At 43.9% G+C, this 20983-nt stretch overlaps 1 protein-coding gene across 1 annotated transcript in view; it reads right to left on the bottom strand.

Annotated features, from left to right (window-relative positions):
- ADCY8 (adenylate cyclase 8) overlaps positions 1-20983 on the bottom strand; it is a 217567-nt gene that overhangs the window by 44679 nt on the left and 151905 nt on the right. Inside the window, exons 10-12 of the mRNA XM_060035308.1 lie at positions 16258-16459; positions 14108-14197; positions 458-630 (exon numbers count right to left, since the gene is read on the bottom strand). Coding sequence (XP_059891291.1) covers positions 458-630; positions 14108-14197; positions 16258-16459 — 465 coding nt within the window. The remainder of the gene's footprint in view (positions 1-457; positions 631-14107; positions 14198-16257; positions 16460-20983) is intronic.

Consider the following 20983-nt stretch of genomic DNA (forward strand, 5'->3'; position numbering starts at 1 on the left):
CATGCTTGCCTCAGGCTCTGTTCTCTAAGGAATCTAGGCTAAGTTATTTTTTGGTATTTTTCTATATTTCAAAAATAACAAAATGCAAGGAGTATAGTAAATGCTCAATGCACAATGTCTGCTATTACTAATAGTGCTACAGCAAAGTTATAATCAGACCCTACAAATCTTAGAGCTATTAAAGTTGAAGGAGTCATCAACTATTAGATCTGGGGAGACCTGAGCTATGGTTTAGTCCAAACTTTAATTCATTAATTAATCTGTAATGAATATACAGGATAAAATGGAAAACTAGGAATTTTGCCTAAACTGGTAATCCAGAGAGTGTACACAACAAGAAACATGTTGATACTCCTTAAGTCCCCAAATTTTGATAACTCTACCTCAATCGTTTTCCCAATGGTTCCATTTCCCACCCAAAGTTGAGCACTTTTTGAACACAGTGATGGGCACTTACTCTCCACTGTGATTCAGGTTGTCATAGCGCAGAAAGAGTCCTGCATAGATGGTCTCGGTCAGCAGGGCATAGATGGCAATCATAATCAGCAGCACAGCCAGCTTCAGGACAGAGTTAAGTCGGAGGAAAACCGCACAGGTCACCATGGCCAACACCCCCGTGAAGACGAAGTACTGAAAACAGAGAAGGTAGGTGGTCAGATTCAACAGGAGTGTGGGAGGCTCACTCTCCTAGTCATGGATTCCAGTGGGTCTCTTTATACAGATGTTTGCTGAGCATCTCCATTTGGAGATCTCAGGCCAGCCTCAAATTCAACAGGTCCCAGGTTGAACTCATCACTTCCTTACCACCGCCCAAACCTCTGTTCCCTATTCTTGGGGGAGCCATTTGCACCATTCCTCAAGCCAGAAACCTTGGTCTCTCATCTTTGTTGCCTTTCTTTTCCCCCACATTCCACAGCCAGGTCATCCTAAGTCTGTAGATTCTACTTCCTTAATAGATGGCACGTCCATCCACTTTGCTCCTTCTACACTGTTTCTGTTTCAGCTCTCACCTACAGTTTGCAACAGTTTTCTGGCAGCTCTGGCAGCTTCTAGCTCCCAATCCCTACTGAATACACACTATTATTCTCCACCCAGTATTTCCACAACACAGATCTGATCATGTCACTCCTTAACTTGAAGTCTTTTCTTTGTTCTCCATTCCCACAAATTATATTCTCCTTCCTGCATGGCAAAACTCTCAAGACCATCATATATCAGATTTCCTTTCACTTTTCAAATCCCAACATATGTTCCAGCCTCACTATCGGCTCTCCCCCATACGTCTTTCCCTGCTCTCCCGTGCCTCAGTGCTTTGCATCTCCAGTGCCCTGTGTCTCAAGTTTCATCCATGTGACTAAGCCTTACTTCTCTCACAAGCATTAGCTCAGGTGTCCTCTCCTCTGAGAAGCCTTCATGCATGTCTCCAGGTGCTTCTGGATACGGCCCATAGCATCCTTCACAGCCCAGCATAATATCTGCCACTCCATATTTTTTTGGGGGGGGCCACCCTGCACGGCATGTGGAACTTGCCCGACCAGGGATCAAACCAGTCCCCTGTGTGGTGGAAGTGCAGAGTCAACTACTGGACCACGGGGGAAGTCCTGCCACTCCTTATTAGAAGTAGCTGCTCAATAGGCCAGTTGGGAACCACTCAAGGACTATAATATTGGAGTGGCCCTCAGGTGTCAATCTGCCCAGCTAGATTTCAGCCTTCTGTAGGAAGTGTCTCAACCCATTTCCCTTATAGAAGTATCCCATGTATCATTCTGGACGGTAGGTTTGGATTCTGAGTATCCAGTAGGAAAAAAGAATAAGACTTGCATTATCAAAGGCCCACTTGGTGGCGGTACTTCGATTTTTATACACACTGCCTTCTCTTCTAATTTTCAAAGTAACTGGTCAAGATGGGAATCATAATTTCCATTTTACAAGTGAAGAAACTGAGCCTCATACAGCTTAAGTAAATTGTTCAAGTTCTCATAACTAGAAAGTGGCACCTAGGATATCTGGGTACAACCTGTGCATGTAAACATAACTCTAGTGGGCATACTGGGCTTAATAATTTCTAAAACCCATTCCAGCCTTGTTATGCATGGTTCTTTCCAACAACTGGTTGTCTTCCCTCTCCTATTACACTAAGAGACAATTTCTGTATGGGCAGAGGCAGAAGAATTTCTGGACATCCCAGAGCAGCTACTGAAGGCATGATTGCTGACTTTTTAAGTCAAGCTGACTCATTCAGGTCTACTTTCAACAAACAGTGATATCAACAACTATGGACAACACCCTGAATAAGTTCCCCCCTGAGGGCAAAGGACAAGTGCCTTTGTGGTGCACGGGGTGGACTCAGAAATGAATAAGGCACTGCCCTGCCCTTAAGGGGCCCAGTGTTTGGGGAGTCCTTTACTTTTGTCTCTTCCTTTCCTAATAAATCCAATTATGTCCTTGTCTCCAATAGGATGATAAGCTTTCTTCAACTCTCCTTTAAGATCTTCCCTTGGCAAGATTTTTAGGTTAACTCATCTTGATGCCTCTGTGAAGGAAGCTGTGAGTGAGGTGAGCAGGCAATAATAAGTTCATTGCTCAGAGTTTATTTTCTCCATCCAGAGAAACTCCCAAGATCTTCCATTTAAACAAATGGAGGAAAGAGGAATAGATCTGAGGGGTCCTGTTTCGTTGTTACCTGCATCAAAACAAATGGTCATGCATGGCTTTGTCGATGCAAATTATGAATCACTTATTAGGTCCAAAGTCATTGAAATGATTGTGCTCTTGAGCAAAAACTTATGAGGGCACAACAGTGAAATTTAAAAAATGTAACCAGCATTTATTGCATGCATGTCATAATCACGGCATGGTGCTAGGCACTGGGAATTCAAAGAGATGGCCCAGGTCTAAAGGAACTCATGATCTAAAGTGTGAAATAGACAAAAATGCCAATGGTAGCATCCTGTGGAAAATGATCTTTCAGGAACGTGATCCAATGTGATGGGAATACAGAGGCAGAAGGAGTACATTCTGTCTGGAGGAAGCAAGTTTGGAGAAGGCTTTATAGGAGAGCTGAGTTTGAAAAGGATCTCAAGGATGGACTGGATTTTACATGACAGAAAATGGAACGGGAAGAACATTCTGGGAGGACAGAATGGAGGGAACTGAAAGGTAGAAAGGAACAAAGCTACAGGAGAATGAATTCCTTGGGTACATTAGAGAATCATAAAATTGATCCTAAGTAGATCTAGTAACACAGGCAGGCAGGTTTCAAATGTGTCGCCCTCCTTTCTCTACCAAGACTTCTGAAAGTGTAACAGCTAAATATAGTCACACATTTGCACAATGGTTGAACGGATCTTTGTCTTTTTGTGGCCTCAACCAATTGTGTTAGTGTGCTCTTGCCAATCCATTGAAAGGAATCACCCCACTCACTGCCTTGCATGGTTTAGGCAACTTTCTACTTTGAAGTATAAAGCTGAACCTTCCGGTGATGCTGTAAACCACAAGACATGAAAGGAATGTGGTCCCTAGAAAAATACCATTAGGAGCTTCTCATCTGTTTCTTTTGTGCCTTGAATGAATAGTGTGGGTGGGACCAGGAAATGGGAGAAGAACAGAAGTGTTATGACTTTGTGAAGGCTTTGTGAAAACCCTTCTCTTTCAGCTGGGTCTGGACCCATCAATCCCATGCTTCCTATAACTTGGGAGGGTGCTGGATTCAATGCAATTCCCAAGTTTCTGTTAAACAACAAATAGTTTCTGTGTTCTTTTAAGTTACCCCAGGAACTTAGAAGGTCCACAGCTCCTAGAGTGTCCCGTGAATGGACCCTAGGTATAGGGGTTCATAGGTGTGATAAGGCAGGAATAGGAGGCAAAGCCACATTGCAACAACTCTTGCATGTTTCACTGAGAAGTGTACTTTATTCCACAAGGAGACATGAATGGGTTTCATGTTTGTAGAAGATTCATTAGCTCAGTGCTTTAGAAATAGGTTGTGGAAGGGAAGAGTACAAGATGGATTGTAATTAAAGGAGAAAAGCTGGGCTTCCCTGGTGGCGCAGTGGTTGAGAGTCCACCTGCCGATGCAGGGGACACGGGTTCGTGCCCCGGTCCGGGAAGATCCCACATGCCGCGGAGCGGCTAGACCCGTGAGCCATGGTCGCTAAGCCTGCGCGTCCGGAGCCTGTGCTCCGCAACGGGAGAGGCCACAACAGTGAGAGGCCCGCGCACCGAAGGAAAAAAAAAAAAAAGGAGAAAAGCTGAAGATTTAAGGACAAGGTAGGAGATCTACCCAGTAGACTTAGAGGTCTTGGCCTAGACCTAAGAGATAAAAGGTGATTTGGAGGTGAGGAGAAGAGAAGAGTCAGAAGTGGTGCTAAGATTCCCAGCTTGGATTAACCTACTAAGAAAAAAACAACAGAAAAAGGATGGGGGAAAGGGAACAGGTTCAGTTTTAGGCCCCTCAAGCTTCAGGCACCAAAGGGATGATTCGGTAAGGACTCTTGTGAACATCTACAAACACGAGGTTGCGGTTCAGAAGACATTTGGGGTCTCGAGACACACATTGTTCAGCTGAGCTCCCAGGTGCGGAAGACACCACCCAAGAAGAATATAAAGAATAAAGACAGGGCTTCCCTGGTGGCGCAGCGGTTGAGAGTCCGCCTGCCGATGCAGGGGACACGGGTTCGTGCCCCGGTCCGGGAAGATCCCACATGCCGCGGAGCGGCTGGGTCCGTGAGCCATGGCCGCTGAGCCTGCGCGTCCGGAGCCTGTGCTCCGCAACGGGAGAGGCCACAACAGTGAGAGGCCCGCGTACCGCAAAAAAAACAAAAAAAGAATAAAGACAGAAGAGAGACTAAAATTTAGAGACTATCATGTTTGAGGGGCTGTGGAAGAAGAGAAGTAAGGACATCGATTAGGGACTGTTGGGGGCGTGAGGAGGGGAATTAGGAGATAGTAGTGAAAAAACATACAGTCCAAAGAAAAAAATCCCCACAGACGAAGGTTTTGAGAAGAGCATTTAAACGGTAAGAGAGAAAATATTTTCAAAATAATTTACAACTGGAAAGAAGGACACAGAATTTTATATATACTATAATTACAACAATGCAAAATATGTACACAGATGTGACACAGCATTCAACTGAACTACGGCTCTCTGTAATGTCCTTTGATCTGATTGTAACACGCCGTATCAAATATATTCAAATGTATTCCCAAGGACTCTGTATCCCATGTAGTAATGGGGTTCTCTGCTTCTTCCTAGATCTTTTAATGATGAAAAATAATAATGCCAGGATTTATATGAGAAATGTTAGACACTGGGCAAAGTTTCCAGCAATCTTTTAAGAAAAGGAACAGATAAGCTATGTATATTCTGAGGCAAGAAGACACCCAATATTGACACTTTTTTTTTTGAGCAGAAAAATAAAAAGATTGGATGCTGTAATGGGTATCAGCACTTTGGTGCCCTAGTTAGGGAAAAAAAGGTGCCCAAATTAGGAGAAAGATACTATGTATAAATAGAGAACTGACGGGAACATAACTGTATAGCACAGGGACCTCTACTTCATGCTCTGTGGTGTCCTAAATGCAAGGGAAATCCTAAAGGGAGGGGATATATGTACACGTATGGCTGATTTATTTTGCTGTGCAGTAGAAGCTAACACAATATGGTAAAGAAACTGTACTCCAACAAAAAGTAATTTAAAAAAAGATAGGGGTAGGGGATTAAGAGATACAAACTACTATATATAAACTAAATAAGCTACAAGGGTATATTGTACAGCACAGAGAATATAGCCAATATTTTATAATAATGTTAATTGGATTAGATTTTGAATCACTATGTTGTATACCTGAAACTAATATAATATTGTAAATCAACTGTACCTCAATAAGAAAAAGAGGTCACAGGCATTTTGGTAACTAGGTTGAAATGTAGGTAGAAGAAGATGGACTAACATCTTCAGTGAAGATGTTACGTGGTTAGAGGTTCTTATATTAGATGAACTCTAGGTAAGATGGGGGATCAACTGGCAGTGAGGATGCCTATGCTTCGGGGTAAGTTAGTGGAAGACAGATGCAATGACAATAACTAAGCATTTTGTTGGGCATGTGTTCTTTTAATTCTTAAAAAGACCCAAGGACAGGTGCTATTCTTATGCCCATTTTACAGAAGACGGACGAAGTACTGTAACACTTTTCTGCTTCTTAATACTCAAGGTTTTCTTCTCTCAGATGATATATTGAGTTGGGAAATTACAAATTAAGAATTTCTTCTAAGTCTGTGCTGAAGAAAATTGGAGTCCCACGTCTTGACAAAGTGCTAAGGGGAGCAATAGCCTGTTTCCTTGAAGTGAGCATTTAACAAACTCAACCACGCATTCGGTTTTCTACATTCGGTTGATTGAGGACCTGCCGGGCAGCAAGAATTGTTCCAGGCTGGAAGGCACCATCCTAATGCCAGGACATTGTCTTAATGCATCGTAAATTACCTTAGCTCTATGTGCACATTTTCCTCTTGGAGGAGAAGGAGGAAGAAGCATTTTACACAATAACTCAACGAAGGGCTTGAGCAACCGCCCACACGCGTACTATATACTGGAGTGTCTGTACCCATTTGGTTGCTGCCAAAATCCCGTGGCATCATGAACTCACGGAACAAGAAGGAAAGAGAGCAGATAATTTGGGGGAGTCACTGTCATTCAAAGAAAAGATTCCAACTTCCTGATTCACACAAAATCTAACTCTTTGCAACTGCAAGTCTGGGTACAAGCAGAACAGTGAAGGGCACATGGGCCAACGACAGGGCTTCTCTGCCTCTCCCTGAGCTCTGACCCCTCTCGTGGCCCAGGAGTGAGGCTGGCATGAACCTGGGGCCACCCCGGGTGCTGAGTGGAGATAAATGACCTGACCCTCCAAGCTGTTTCCTGGTTGTATTAGGCAGGGGAAAGGGAATTGTGCGTGTGTGTGGTGCTCTGGTACAATCTTACTCTGTTTTGGCTTGTTCTAGATCCTGGTTTCCATGGTTGGCCTCCCCTTTCCTCCCCAACACTAGAGGAAGAATGATGAATGTTCTCTAGCACCTTAGAGTTACTAACTTAGATCTGCTGAAACTGCATTTAAATTCCACGAGCAGATGTGCTGATGTCTGTGTCTGACTTGGGTTGAGGGTGTACTCTTCTGGTTACTTCCTAGAAGGGACTGCAGCTCCAGTCACTCTTTTTACCTCATAATAATGCACAGAAGGACACAGCTATGTTAATGATGTCCACAAATGAGGACTCAGTATAACTATGAGGCAAAACTGAATCAATGAGCAGGCAAATAGCTATTTCTTATGGAAAGACATCACTACCTAATTTTTTTTTAATATAAGAATGATGCTTCTCCTGATGATTGTTATTGGTCAATTCAGCGTAGTCACCTTGGGGGACTATGTGCTTATCCTGACCACGCATCTTTGATGACTGAGCTCAGATCTCTGTGAATTATCTTCAGAGTCCATTTTTGAAAAACACCAAAAATGCATCTCTCTGTATTTGATTCCTAAACAGTGATGTCCAGCCAGATCACTCATCTTGGTGACTTTCAAAAATTAAATTTGTTCCCAGAGGATAACGACTTGACATTGTTGAACGTACCTAGGAAGCATACGCTTTCAGCTAAGAACAATCAGCAAAGAGGACGATGGTGGCATTGTCTGAGTATGTGCCTGCTCTCCAAGGCCACTCCCTTGGCCTGGGCAACAAGGGAGGGTCTGGAAGGGTCTGGCTCCCTGAGAATGATCCAACTCATGGTGGTCACCATTTTGTAAATAATTGATAGGAGGTTGGTATTGCTATGAAACTGTGGCCTGTTCGGATTTTTAGTCACATGGTGTACACATGATTACGTAGATAATCTCATGTTTAGAGCATAAAGTCTTGCGTATTTTAAAAAAAATTGTTACATCCCTATCTTCTTCCTTAAATTCAGATAGATCTCTTCTTGGGCAGGCACTATTCACTCTTAGTTACCAAAGTCTTCAAGAAAGAGAGGGAGAGAAGAAGCTAACATTCAGTGAATGTTTTATGTATATTATCTCTATTTGTCACCCAACCAATCTTATAAGATGGGTAGTATTGTTAATAATCCCATTATACAGATGAGGAAACTGAGGCTCAGAGGTTAGGTGACTTGCCCAAGGCTACACAGCTAGTAAATGGCAAAAGAAGAGGGCTTGCTCACTCTATGTCACCACACAGCCTCTGTCATTCAAGCCTATTCTGTTTCCCAGGCACAATTAATGTCCTTAGAGCCTTGGAATCTAAGCTTCAGTGAGATGGGAATGGCTTTTTGGATCATGCTGTGTTATTACGGCTTTTGGCACTTTGTGGGGAAAGGCAATTCCAAAAATTAATTATTTGGGAAAAAACAAAATGACCTTATATAAGATCCCTCTGTTCAACTATGAAAAGTTCTGAAATGACAGTGGAGCTCTTTGACACTTATCCTGTGTTTGAATTATTTGCTGGGACTGCCACTGTGGAAGCTTGGGAAAATCTAATTTTATCCTGAATACTTACTTGCTGGGGACTTTAGACCACAATGAATAAATTTTCCTTCAGAATCACTTAAGGTTCTGATTCCTACCTGAGGAGTTAACCGGAGAAATGAAGGCAAGAGTTTAGGGGAGCACCAATTTGTACAGTCACTTTTGGAATTAAAAAAACTCTGCTTATTTGCTTTATTATCATTGATTCTCTCTTCTCTTTTCATTGTTTCTCTTCCTGCTTTTTTGCTCCTTTTTGCTTTTTCTCCCTTTTACCTTCCTCTTTTAACTCCCCCTTTCTTCTCTCATCTTCATCATCATCATCATCATCATCAAGATGACTGATGTTTAATGAGCATTTATTTTGTACCAGGAACTATAGTAAGTGTATACATATGTTCTATCAACCTAAGTCTCCTGACAACCCTGTGAGGCAGGCACAGTTGTTACCCCCAGGGTGGAAATGAGGCTCCAAGAGCTTCAGTAAGTTGCTCAAGACCACAGTTATAAGCATCAGAGCTGCCATTTAAGCCAAAATGTTCTGACTACAGGTTTCTAACAGACTCTCTGTAATTCTGCTTCCCTCTTGTCTTTCTCTGTCTGTCTTTCTGATTCCTCTTTTGTACTTAACGTTTTAAATGGCTTTATTGAGTTATGATTGACCTACGATGAACTGCATATATCTAACGTACACAATTTGATGAGTTTCAGTATTTGCGTAAGTCGGTGAAACCATCACAGTCAAGAAAATGAACACTTGCATGAGTTTCATTGTACCCCTTTATAATTCCTCCCTCCCACATCCCAAGCCAGGAAACCACTGATTTCTTTCTGCTATTACGTATCAATTTGCATTTTCTAGAGTTTTAGATCAGTGGGACCATGAAAATGCATACTTTTGTTTTTTTGGCTTATTTCCTTCAGCATAATGATCTTAGGATTCAGCCATGTTATTGCACATATATCCATAGATCATTTCTCACTACTGATGAGCAGTAGTTCACTGGAGGGATAGTCTACAATTTTTTATACCCTTTCATCTGTTTATAGACATTTGGGTTGTTTCCAGTTTTTGGCTATTACAAAGAAGACTGATATGAACATTGTTTTCCAATATAGAAATATAACTTCACATTTTCTAATATAAGATATTTCTCGTTATTTCTTTAAACAAGAAGTTTATTAAGCAACAAAACGCTTGACTTGAAGGGAAAACTATGTAGGACTCATTTCTTTTACAGTAATTTATCCCTACTTAAAGACTGATTGCCCTATATGTTTATTTCATTATCTGATTGGATTTATTTTCATTTTTGTAATACACACACACACGCACACACACACAAACAGGCTGACCTTAAAAAGAAAGAAGAAAAGTCTTCTTAGACTTTCAGTCTTTTAAGATTTTTTAGGAAGAACTAGAGCAGCATAGAATCTAGGGATAATTATTGCATGCTCCTGCAGCAGGACTCATCCGATTGCTCTACGTAATGCCCCACGAATTACGATGTTTTTCAGTCTGGTTGGTGGGAAAAGACACTATTCCCAGCCCTGTGTGAGCGCTGGGCACTAATCCTTTCAGATGGTTCTTTCCCAAGCGTTCCTTAGCTTCCTCACATGCATGCACTGATCGGACCCTCTGCAGACCTCTGAGCTTTTCTCTGTCTCTGCAACTCTCTTCTCTCCGGTAGTGAGTCCTACAAACTCTAGCCACCTTGGTCCCCCCAGATTCTCGGCTCTGTCTCCTCAAATCCGGGAGTTGCACAGGGTTCCATGTGTGTTCTTCCAACCTGAGCCAGTCTGAAAACAAGATCTCTTAAAGCAAGATACATGGGACTTTCCTGGTTGTCCAGTGGTTAAGACTCAGCACTTCCACGGCAGGGGTGTGGGTTCGATCCCTGGTCAGGGAACCAAGATCCCACATGCCACATGGTGTGGCCACAAAATTAAAAAAAAAAAAAAAAAGAACGAGATACAGCTCTGGCAATCACAGGACTCACTTAATTTGCTTCTTGTTTTTCAGGGATTGCTGTCCTTCAATACCTGATGCCCAGTGTCTTGAAAACTATTGTTTCACGTATTTATTTATTTATTTTTAAGCTGTTTCAGGTGGCAAGGCAAATCTTGTCTCGGCTACTCCACTGGAAATACATCTTTTTTAAAGGAAAACTATTAAATAGATTGTGGGCTCTGTCCCGTGCTGGGCCCTTAAGGTAATGTTGAAAATTATACAATATTGTCTTTTCTCCTTAAAGCAATTTATAAATTTGAAAGGTTGGAAAAAATGTTCTAGTTAGATAAATAAATTATAGAAAGGATGGAGTGAGGGTACTAAGATGATGCCTTAAGGATATGTGAGCTGGCAGGAAGTAATCCGAAGGGATTGGGTCTACTTGGAAAAGAGAAGCTTGCAGCTGGCTAGGACCTGAATTCATGGGGGAGAAATGGCAGAAAGTGCCAGGATACAAAGACGCAGATGATTAGACTTCTAGGGAAAATTGGTTCTCAGGGACCCTTTAAAGCCATAGCATACTGATTGCTCTTGCAAGTACAGTTGACTAGTCATTCAAATGTGCCAGAGCATAGACTAAAGGGGCTCGATTGTAAAATGAAGATCTTCCCATTGAGCCTCCCGAGAACCGCATTCTGGTGTTTGAGATGATGGGAATGGTTTGTGCCCGTGCCTGTCATTCACTTTACAAACCTTTGTCTCTTCGCTCCCCTCTTAGACTACCTCTCAAATCGTAGTTGGGACACGGCTTTCTTCACGGTCGTTTCCTGTATCTTCACTCTTTTTTAGTAATTGGCAAGCTCCAGTTCAGAAATAAACTATACTTTGTACCATATATGATGACAGCCTCTCATGTTTATGTCGCATCATCCAGCTTCCGGCCTGAGAATCGTTTCTCACGGGTGAGGTGGGAAGGTCCGGTATACAGACGAGGAAACCAAGGCTCAGAGAGAGGAAGTGATTTGCTTGCGGACACACACTTGTGAGTGATGGGAGGTGTTGTGCAGATTAAGCCTTTTAGAAGGTTTGAATGTTTGATTCCTTCTAGTTTGGTAGACAAATCCTTAGGGAGAGAAGCACGGCCATATATGTCAGGATGGCAAATGGTGGGTCAAACCAGGTTGCTGTAGTAGCTGGTGATGGAGAGAGTCCAGATGCCCACATTTTAGGCCAGTGGGATTTCTGCACCTGACGGGATGTTGGGAGTTGGCAGACTTTGTCAACAGGCCAGAGAGCAAACAGTTTTGGCTTAGTGGGCCACACCACCTCTGTTGTAACTACTCAACTCTACCGTTGTATTATTATACAAGCAGCTGTAGACATCGCTAACACATGAGTGTGTCTGTGCCCCAATCAAACTTTATTTACAAAACAGGTGGCAGGTGGAAATTGGCCTGTGGCCATAGTTTGCTGACCCCTGGGCAAGATGATCCTTTGTCTGTGGGAGGAAAATATTAAAACTTGGACTCATTTATTTTATCTCACTTTTTAACATTTCTATTTTATGAGTATGTTTCATAATGTACATGGTATGTTAGTACAGTGGTATAGGTTTGTAACTTATAGATAAATATATATTGATGGTGCAAGCTCTAAGCCTTTTTACTTAGTAAATAAGTCACAGCTGACATTTAATCAGCAGATACTTTGTGGTAGGTGTTGCTCTAAACACTTTACATGGATGAATTCACTCAATCCTCACAACAACCGATCAAGAAGGTATTACTTTCATCCTTATTTTGCGGAGGCACAGAGATGAAGCTCTGTGATCCAGAAGCTTCCCCACCCCTTTCTCAGGACGGGGAAATCCATGCGTGCTGTGGTCCTGAGTGTGGGAGTTCAAGTTTGGGGCCAAGGGTATACATCAAGTGTTGATTCAGAGGTCCAGATTAGTACTTCACAAACACCAACTTCATGTCAGACCACACGTTACAAACTCAACGTTTGCCACCTCATCTAGGTAGGCACTGCGAGAACATGATATTCTTTAATTCCACAATCACCGTGTGAAGAAGGTATTATTTTTCCCACTTTACAGATGAGGAAGCTGAGGTTCAGAGAGAGGATGAACTGATTCAAGATTCTACTGCTACCAAGTAAAGGGGCTCAACTGGGAGTGAAATCCAGTGTTTGCCTAACTCTAAATGTCTGATTCTTGGCCAACTTACTGCCTCTTGGGACACTCCTCATGCCCTCCAAACTGAGAAGTTCTCAGGGAGCTGGTGTCCCACAGAGTCTACAGAATCGGAGCTCACTCAGTACTTGGTGGGAGAGTCCCAGAGCGCATGGTCTGCCCCACACAGCCCTGAAACCAGAGCCAGCCCCATCCTGCTCAGGGCGTCCTTAGGAACAGCCTGGTTCTTCCCTAGGGACGGAGCCTGGATTCATAAGTATGAGCTCAAGAATAAGCCAGATATGGTTCGAACTGCAGTACTAAATCTTAATAACTGAATTAATAAGGGAAGGACAGAAAGGGAGGAAGAATGAAGAGAAATGAGAAAGAATGGAAGCCAGGCATGAGTAGCACTGAGCAAGCTACTTTCTGAGCCTGAGTTTCATTACCTACAACATGGAGATGGTCATAGCATCCTCCACATATACTGAAGATTTTACGATGTTATGCATATCAAGTAGATGCTCTATATCTGGGGTCAGAGGTGAGGCTTTCTGTCCTTTTCAGAACATTTCTCAGACCAATTCTGGGGCCAAGGTGAGATAACAGAGAGCCTTTCCTCCACCACACATTGGAGGGGGTCTCAGAGAATAAAAACCTACCCAAGGTCTTCAAGGTATAGGGTTGGCTGGGGCCTACTGGGGCGTCCCAACTGTCTTCCCTCCTGACCCAAAACTTATATCCCAATATGCGAAGATCTGGGTCATGGCTTAACAGAGCCAAAGACTGTCCTTTGCCTGACCCCTTAAACTGACCCCAAGGCCCAGGGCCAGACTAGCAGCTATGTAGCCAAGAGAGGGTCAGACTTACAATATGACGGTGAGTGTCCTGTTGGGATACCTCCTGAGTTTGTGATGCTCTGGGCATTTTCTATACCACTTTGATTTATGTTTAGCTGTTGTTTTCTGCGCTTGTGATTTACTAGCTTCCTTCCTTCCTTCTATTTCCTCTTGCTTCCTTCCTTTTTCCCTCCTTCCCTCCTTCCTTTCTTTCTTCCTTCCATCCTTCCTTTTCCAGTGCAGCGAACGTTGAGCGATAACTCTGTGCCCGGCCCTATGTTGGAGATAACAGCACATTCTGCTCTAGGGCTTTAAGACGAGTTACAGGAAATGAGAAGGGAAGAGAAGGAAAAGGGAAAGAGGACCGTGGATGGAGGGGAAAGTGCAGAAGAAAGAAAAGGAGGAGGGAGAATAAGGAAGAGAGAAACGGGAAGGAGAGGCAGAGGAGCGAGCAGGAAAGAGGCAGAGGGAGAAGCAGAAGATACAGGACAGGCAGCAGAGGGAAGACGGGCCTCTGGAGTGCTAGCATGTCTAAGGCCCTCAGCCAGTCCTGTTCTTCTGGAGCTGTGGAGATACCTAAGCCCCAGTCTCGCCAAGGGGAGCTCGTGAATAAATACCTCTGGGTAGGAGCAGATATCTGTAAAGACAGCTGAGGAATTGAAAGTCAGGTTCTTCAAGGGTATCGACTTGTCAAAATCACACCACAGCTGCGGATTAAGAAAAAAAAGAACAAGAAACAAACAAAAAAAAAACACAGGAACAACAAAGTCAGTGTAAGCTGGAGACGGAGTCCTCTGCTACTGCTCTTGGGTTTCGGCAAATGCCTGGAGCAGGCCAGGCCCTAGAGGGGTTTGATTTCAGAATTCAGTGCCAGCTGGGATTTTTCCTTTCATTTTAAAGAAAGTACTGGCTCAGAAAAAACATTTGCAAGCCAGTCACGAAACCTGGGTAAGACTGCTCTGTTGACCCCCTCCCAGAGGGTCACTGAAGTGGGGCTTTGAAGAGAGAGCCAGGTGGCAGGAGAAAAGGTCTGGGGAACACTCACGGTCTGTCTCCACGTCAACAGCTGGGCAGATTCGAGGGATCCAAGGGGGCACGCTTTCCAGAAAGACGCTTAGCGTCGGGGAGGTGGGCATTTCCTAGGCCAGAAATTGCTGTAGGAGATTCTGTGGCACTCAGAAAAGCATAGCTCCCGGTGGCCGAGCGCCCGTGCTGTGCCAGAGACTTTGTACAAAAAGGCCTCACAACCACCTTGTGACGTAGCTACCACTTTTATCCCCATTTTACAACTGAAAAATATGAAACTCCGAGAAGCAAAGTAACTTGTCCAGGGTTGCCAAGCTGGTAAGTGGTGGAGCTGAGATTTGAACGCAGGTCTATCTGACTCCAAAGCCTCTGACCTTCCACTCCACTGTGGCACGGTTGGCCCCAGAGGTAACCCTGACCTACAGTCATTGGGCTTATTTCCAAATCCTGCACCCCAGAAACATCTGATTCATCAAGACTTGAGATCCTGGCTACGACTTGGCAGTCTGTGATCAATGATCCTAAGTACTTCCATTTTCAATTGCCATAATCTATAAACTGTTCATTAGATGATGAATGTAATTAGATTATGGGTTCCCTTTTCTTTGGGGATTTCCCTCTTTCTTCATAGACTCCTTTTCTACAAGGCCAACCGCAGAGCTTGAGCGACATATACTCTAAGTAATTATTGGGCCAATTTGGACAATGGATTTCAGGCAATATAAACCTCCAACACAGGGGCTGACAATTGTGGGCTTCACAGTTTGGGTCCCTGAATGCTTGGAGACCCTCCCTTAGGCCCAAAGGGCACAATGATGGTTTCAGCCACAAGACGATGCCTCAGCTAGCCTCCCTCAATGTTCAAAACCCGGGATCAGATAAATGTCTCCTAAAATCTAGATCCCTAAATCATGGACAACACGGACTATTTGGATAGACACAGATAATGCCTAGAGCGACTATGTTACCATTCTAGAGAGAAAATGAAATCATTAAAGCATGGATCACCAAATTAAAACAATGATAAATACGGCAGTTGGAGATTCATCCGAGTTCAATGTGTCACATCCAATATGAACTCTTAGAACGTCATAGGTAAGATGCTCAACCTTCCTGAAATGCAGTTTCCTCATCCGTTACATGGGAACAATAATACCTACCTGTGGCACACAGTAGGTGCTCAATAAATAAATGACAGCTATTTATTCCCATTCCCCCACTCCCACTCCCAGAGATACAATTTGGCATATGAGAACGAGCGTGAGTCATGGAGTCAGACAGACCTTAGTAGCAAGTTATTTCATGTCTCTGAGCCTCAGTTTCCTCAGCCATAAAGTGGGGATAATAAGACTTACCTCACGGGGTTTATGTGAGGATTAAACATGAAAAACACATACAGCTCCTCCTTCAGTGCATGGCACATAGCAGGTGGGAACTTAATAAGCAGTAACTCTTATTTACGATTATGATTCACTGGCCACTGAAAGTACAGAAACTTAAGGCTGTTTGGAGCTCCTTTAGAGCAAATAACCTCTGCCACTGGGAAAAAGACAGTTTTCCACCAGGAAAATGCACAGTTCTGACCGTTTAGCCACATCTTCCTTCTCTAACCCTGAGCTTGGGGCTAGACCAGGCACATGAAGATAACTAGTACCAAGGAAGGCAAGGTAAGAAGCTGCAGGTTCCATAAACTCTTAATTCCTGACTACACACTAGATACCAAAGGGCTTGGAATGCTTACGATATTTAGGATGGCGCCCAGGAAATTAATCAAGATGGATGCAAAGATGATGACATTCCTGGCCAAATAGGTCTCGTTAATCCAACAGCAAGTTTTCCGGAGGACCAGGGGCAAACACTTATAATCCTCCGCTGTGGTGATGAGGACCAAAGCCGAGTGCAGCATAATCAGGATGGAAAACTGGATGGCCATTGGCATCACCCTGCAGGGAAACACAGAACGTAGGGTCACGTGGCATTAATCGTGTGATCCCCTCTCGATGAGCAACTCTGGCAATCACATTCATGATCGCCCTTTCCCACTCCTTGCACCCCGTAATTCCTCTAAAGCTCTGTTTGTTCAAGAAAAGGGCTATTAACAGAGACTTTTTAAACCAATTAAATCCATCCCTAGAATATTCTATTGAGAAACTTTGCAATGAGCATCAAACATCTGGCTTGATCTATTGCTTCTGCCCATTTTTTCCCACTTCTTGTCTCATTCCTCTTTCTCACTAGGCCTGCTGCCAAGGCAACACACCACTGGAATTCTATCTCAGTACTCTGGCTGTGGGAGAGACCCACACGCACTTCCCCCTTCAAGGTGGGTTTTAGGAAGCATTTTCCCTCTTGGCCGCTCTGATGCCAAGAACTGAACTTGGCACCTCTGCACGTCGCTCAGTTTCCTTAGTGATCATCATGGTTTGCAAAGACTATACTATGTGCTGTGTGGGACATGGGTATGTAGAGCTCATACTTGCCCAAGGCTTCAACATCACCACTAACTCTGCATCTCAGGCTTCAAAGCTCGGTCCTGTGGTAGCTCCTGCCTATTGGGCACCTCTGTTGGGTGTCAGGCGGTGATCTAAAACCCCATCTCTGGAGGCATCTGCTTCCTCTCCCTATCAGCCAACTTATCACCAGGATTCTCCCTGGAAATCTATCCCTTGCTCTCTAGTCTCTGTCCAGCCACTTGTGTCCTTGGCTGGCACCTGTCATTTCTCTACCTCTATTTTAGCCAGCAAACTGCTGCATGTTAAATGGTGCCTTAACGGACACGGTGGGAGATTTTATATCCGTTCCTTCCTCTAAAAAGTGAAGCTCCTTCATTTGGCTTTAATGTGTTGACTGGAGCTCAATAAATGTACATTTAGTGAATGAAGTTGAACCCACCTTCTTCTAATGCTACTCTTCTTATCCTCTTGCCGGAATTTTCTTATTATTAATAATACTAGCGTAAGTACTGTATTGAGCTCTGATTACGTGCTAGGCACTGTGCTAAGCACTTTATATACAATACCTCATTTCCATTCCTCAGAACAAACCTAAGAGGTCTTTTGATCTCTTTTTTCACATGAAGATTTAAGGCTCAGAGAGGAGTAACTTCCCAGGGGTTACTGAGTTGGTAAGTGTTAGAGCTAGGATTTAAAGTCCACTCTGCTATTCTAATCATTTTGGTGAGTAATGTATGTCCCATATTTGCAGTAATCTTTTTTGCTTCTGTGGTTTCATTGTGACATTTATTCGTTCAACAAGCTTTCTTCCTAGGTAGGCATCAGGGGGTACCAGGATGAGAGACGCATCTTGCCCATCTTCTAGGAGATCATAATCTAGAGGGGAATATGGATATACAAATGATGAACTATTACATATTATGTTATGATATAGAAAAGGGTATAAACAAACATCTTTTAGAAAATAAGAAAGGAAATCAAGGAAGGCTTCACAGAAGAGGTGACATTGGGGTTAGGTCTTGGAGGTTGAAGAGAAGGAGTTTTGGGAGGAAAGACTGGGGAATGTGAACAAAGTAACAGAGGAATGGGAGTGACCAGTGTGTTTAGAGTTTTTCAGTGAGCCAGGTGGTGAGGCTTTGGGACTGGAGAACAAGTGGTCCAATAAATGCTGTGAGAGAGAGCTCTGCCTGTAGGCAATGTACTGATATTTAAGATGTCTAATCAGGGAAGGACATGATCATATCTGTGAGTGTGAAAGACAACTGTGGTGGTATTTAGAGAAAGTATTTAGAAGGTTTAAATAGTTGAGGCCTGAATTAACGAGGAAGGGACATAGGGTAACAGCACTGATAATTGGGACGTTCAAGGAACTATGTGGAGGTAATCGTTATTTATTTATTTTTGGTCGCGTTGGGTCTTCGTTGCTGCGCAAAGGTTTTCTCAAGTTGTGGTGAGCAGGGGCTGCTCTTCATTGCAGCGCACGGGCTTCTCATTGAGGTGGCTTCTCTTGTTGCAGAGCACAGGCTCTAGGCGTGCAAGTTTCAGTAGTTGTGGCTCGTGGGCTCTAGAGCGCAGGCTCAGTAGTTGTGGCGCACGGGCTTCGTTCCTCTGCGGCATGTGGGATCTTCCGGGACCAGGGCTCGAACCTGTGTCCCCTGCATCGGTAGATGGATTCTTAACCACTGTGCCACCAGGGAAGTCCCTATGGAGGGGATCTTAATAAGTGTTTTATATGTGTGTGTAGGGGGGCTTTTGGGAGAGGTAAGTCATTATGAGCAACACGAATGTTTTCACCATCTTACCTGGGTTAAGTGCAGGAAGAAAAGCTAGTCTACAGAGGTGAAGGGTGGTACATTTGATTTTGAGCCAGTTGAATTTTGGGTGCTTGTGGATCCTCCAGCTGGAGACGTCTAGACGTCTAGGCAGCTAGAGGGATGGTTCTAGCACTCTGGGTTCAGAGCATGTAGGCGGTGGTTGAAAAATCTGAGATTGGAGAAAACTGCCCAAAGAGAGTGTGCAGAGTAAGAATAAGAGGACCAAAGGTGAAGCTACGGGAGAAGCCAACGGGCCAGAAGAAGAGATGGCATCAAAGGGAATTTAGGAAATGTAGTCAGTACACAGGAGAGCAGGAGTGCACGGCATCATGAGAGCTGGAGTGTAAGACATTTGAAGGACGGAGTAACCAAGACTGTCAATTTCCTCTGCATGGTCAAGCATCATGGAGGCTGGAAAGTGACTTCTCCTACAGCCCAGCTATCATTGTTGGAGGGTTTTTGTTGTTGTTGTTGTTGTCAATGCTTGCACAGTTTTGATTTTATGGATCACCTTGATAGGAAATCTCTGCAGGTGTTTTAGATAAGAACAGAAGGTCTGTGTAGCAGTGGGTTCCCAGAGGGCCCTACGCAGATGGGTAACTTCCCCCCACACAAGCTGGAAAAACACTCCCTGACAACACACCATTATTCCTGGGCACCCAGGGGAAGCAAATGACAGAGAATGCAGGTGGATTGCTTTGTCAGGCACTCCCAGGAGAGAAGGGGCCAATTCCAAGGCTGAGATGTGTCCCAACACTGTGAAGCAGCCATTGAGAACACAAATATCTTGTTCCAAAGCGAAGGAAGAAGCAAATCAGGCCAAGGTTGAGTCTGAAAGCCGCCCAGCAGGAGACTCAAACTCTCTCATGGTCACGGCCGCCATCCAGGTAACCTACAGACCTTCACATGGCGCACCGGCCTAGAAGGGTGCCCCTGGTTCTCACTGCTGCCTTTTCTCTTTCTCCACCTCTTGTACGCCATGGGCAAATCCTCAAGCACATGCCCTACATGCTGTGCTACTCCTACCTCTGTATTTTCTCACTCTCCGGGGGCTGGGGGGTGGGGAACATCCTGGTCATCCTTCAAGGCTCGGTCTTTCTTTGGATTCTTCCAAGACACCTGGCATAAGGCTAAGTACATAGAAAGTGCTCAATAAATACTCACTGACTTTTCCTTTTTGTGGGGAGAGAAGACTGTTTCTCTTCTCACCAGCCTTCTTAGGCTGTGTTGCCATCTGCACTCCCAGCCCCTCTGCCCGCCCTCCTGCTGTGTCCTTTTCAAGTAGGAAGAAGGGCCAACCCTCCTGCTTGGAGTGCATCTGGAGTGTTCAGTGGACCTGGTTCTCACTGGAGGGCAGTGTCGCTGTTAAAGGTCAGTGTTTATGGGAAGTTCAGATGCTTGTCGTCTCTTCCTCCTTGACCTTCCCTGTGGGAAGAGGCTTGGTCATCTCTTCCCCTTGACCAGGCCACCTCTTCCTTTAAGCAAGGAAGCTCAGGTTGCCCCAGGAAGTCCTGATGGGCAGGAAGTGAAAGGCAGGCAAGAGCCAAGCCCTGTGGATTTGAACCTGTAGCTCTGAGACATAACCAGTAACGCACCTTGGGCAAGGTACCATTCTTCTGAGCATCTAAGTTTTTAAAGTTTTGGGTGCATCTTATTTTAGTCTGCAAACCTGGGATTTTTAAGTCCACCTCTTAAAGGAGGCTCTGAGGTTAAAGTAATAAAGCAATGTAATGCTTAGCACATAATAAGAACTCAAGGAAACATTCATTTTCTTTCTCTATTCATGGTGAAAATCAGGAAACTTAAAGGCATCTTAAAGATGTCTGGGAAGAGTATGAACTGCAAGACACTTTCTAAGCAAGGTACTGGCGCTATGTATAAAATTCCTCTGGAAATCTCTGCAGCAGCTCTTCAGCGTTCATTTATTTCTGCACACATAAACATTATAACATTGGACTGTAATTTTTATCTAATTATAGAGCTACTCAGGCATCCAGGGATTCTGAATTTGCTTTTGCATTCTTGGTGTACGTAAGAGGCAAGGGAACCTTTCATTTCTGAAAATAAATCTGAAAAAGAATGGCAAGGGATCTGCGAACAGCTCTATCCAAGTCATTTCTAGATGTTAAGTTCTAATTTACCCTCTGCAGTGTGTCTTTAAAGCAGAGTCTGGGTTGGTACCATGACTGGAGGTTTGCTG

Source organism: Delphinus delphis, chromosome 17 (genome assembly GCF_949987515.2).
Source record: "Delphinus delphis chromosome 17, mDelDel1.2, whole genome shotgun sequence".
NCBI lineage: Eukaryota > Metazoa > Chordata > Mammalia > Artiodactyla > Delphinidae > Delphinus > Delphinus delphis.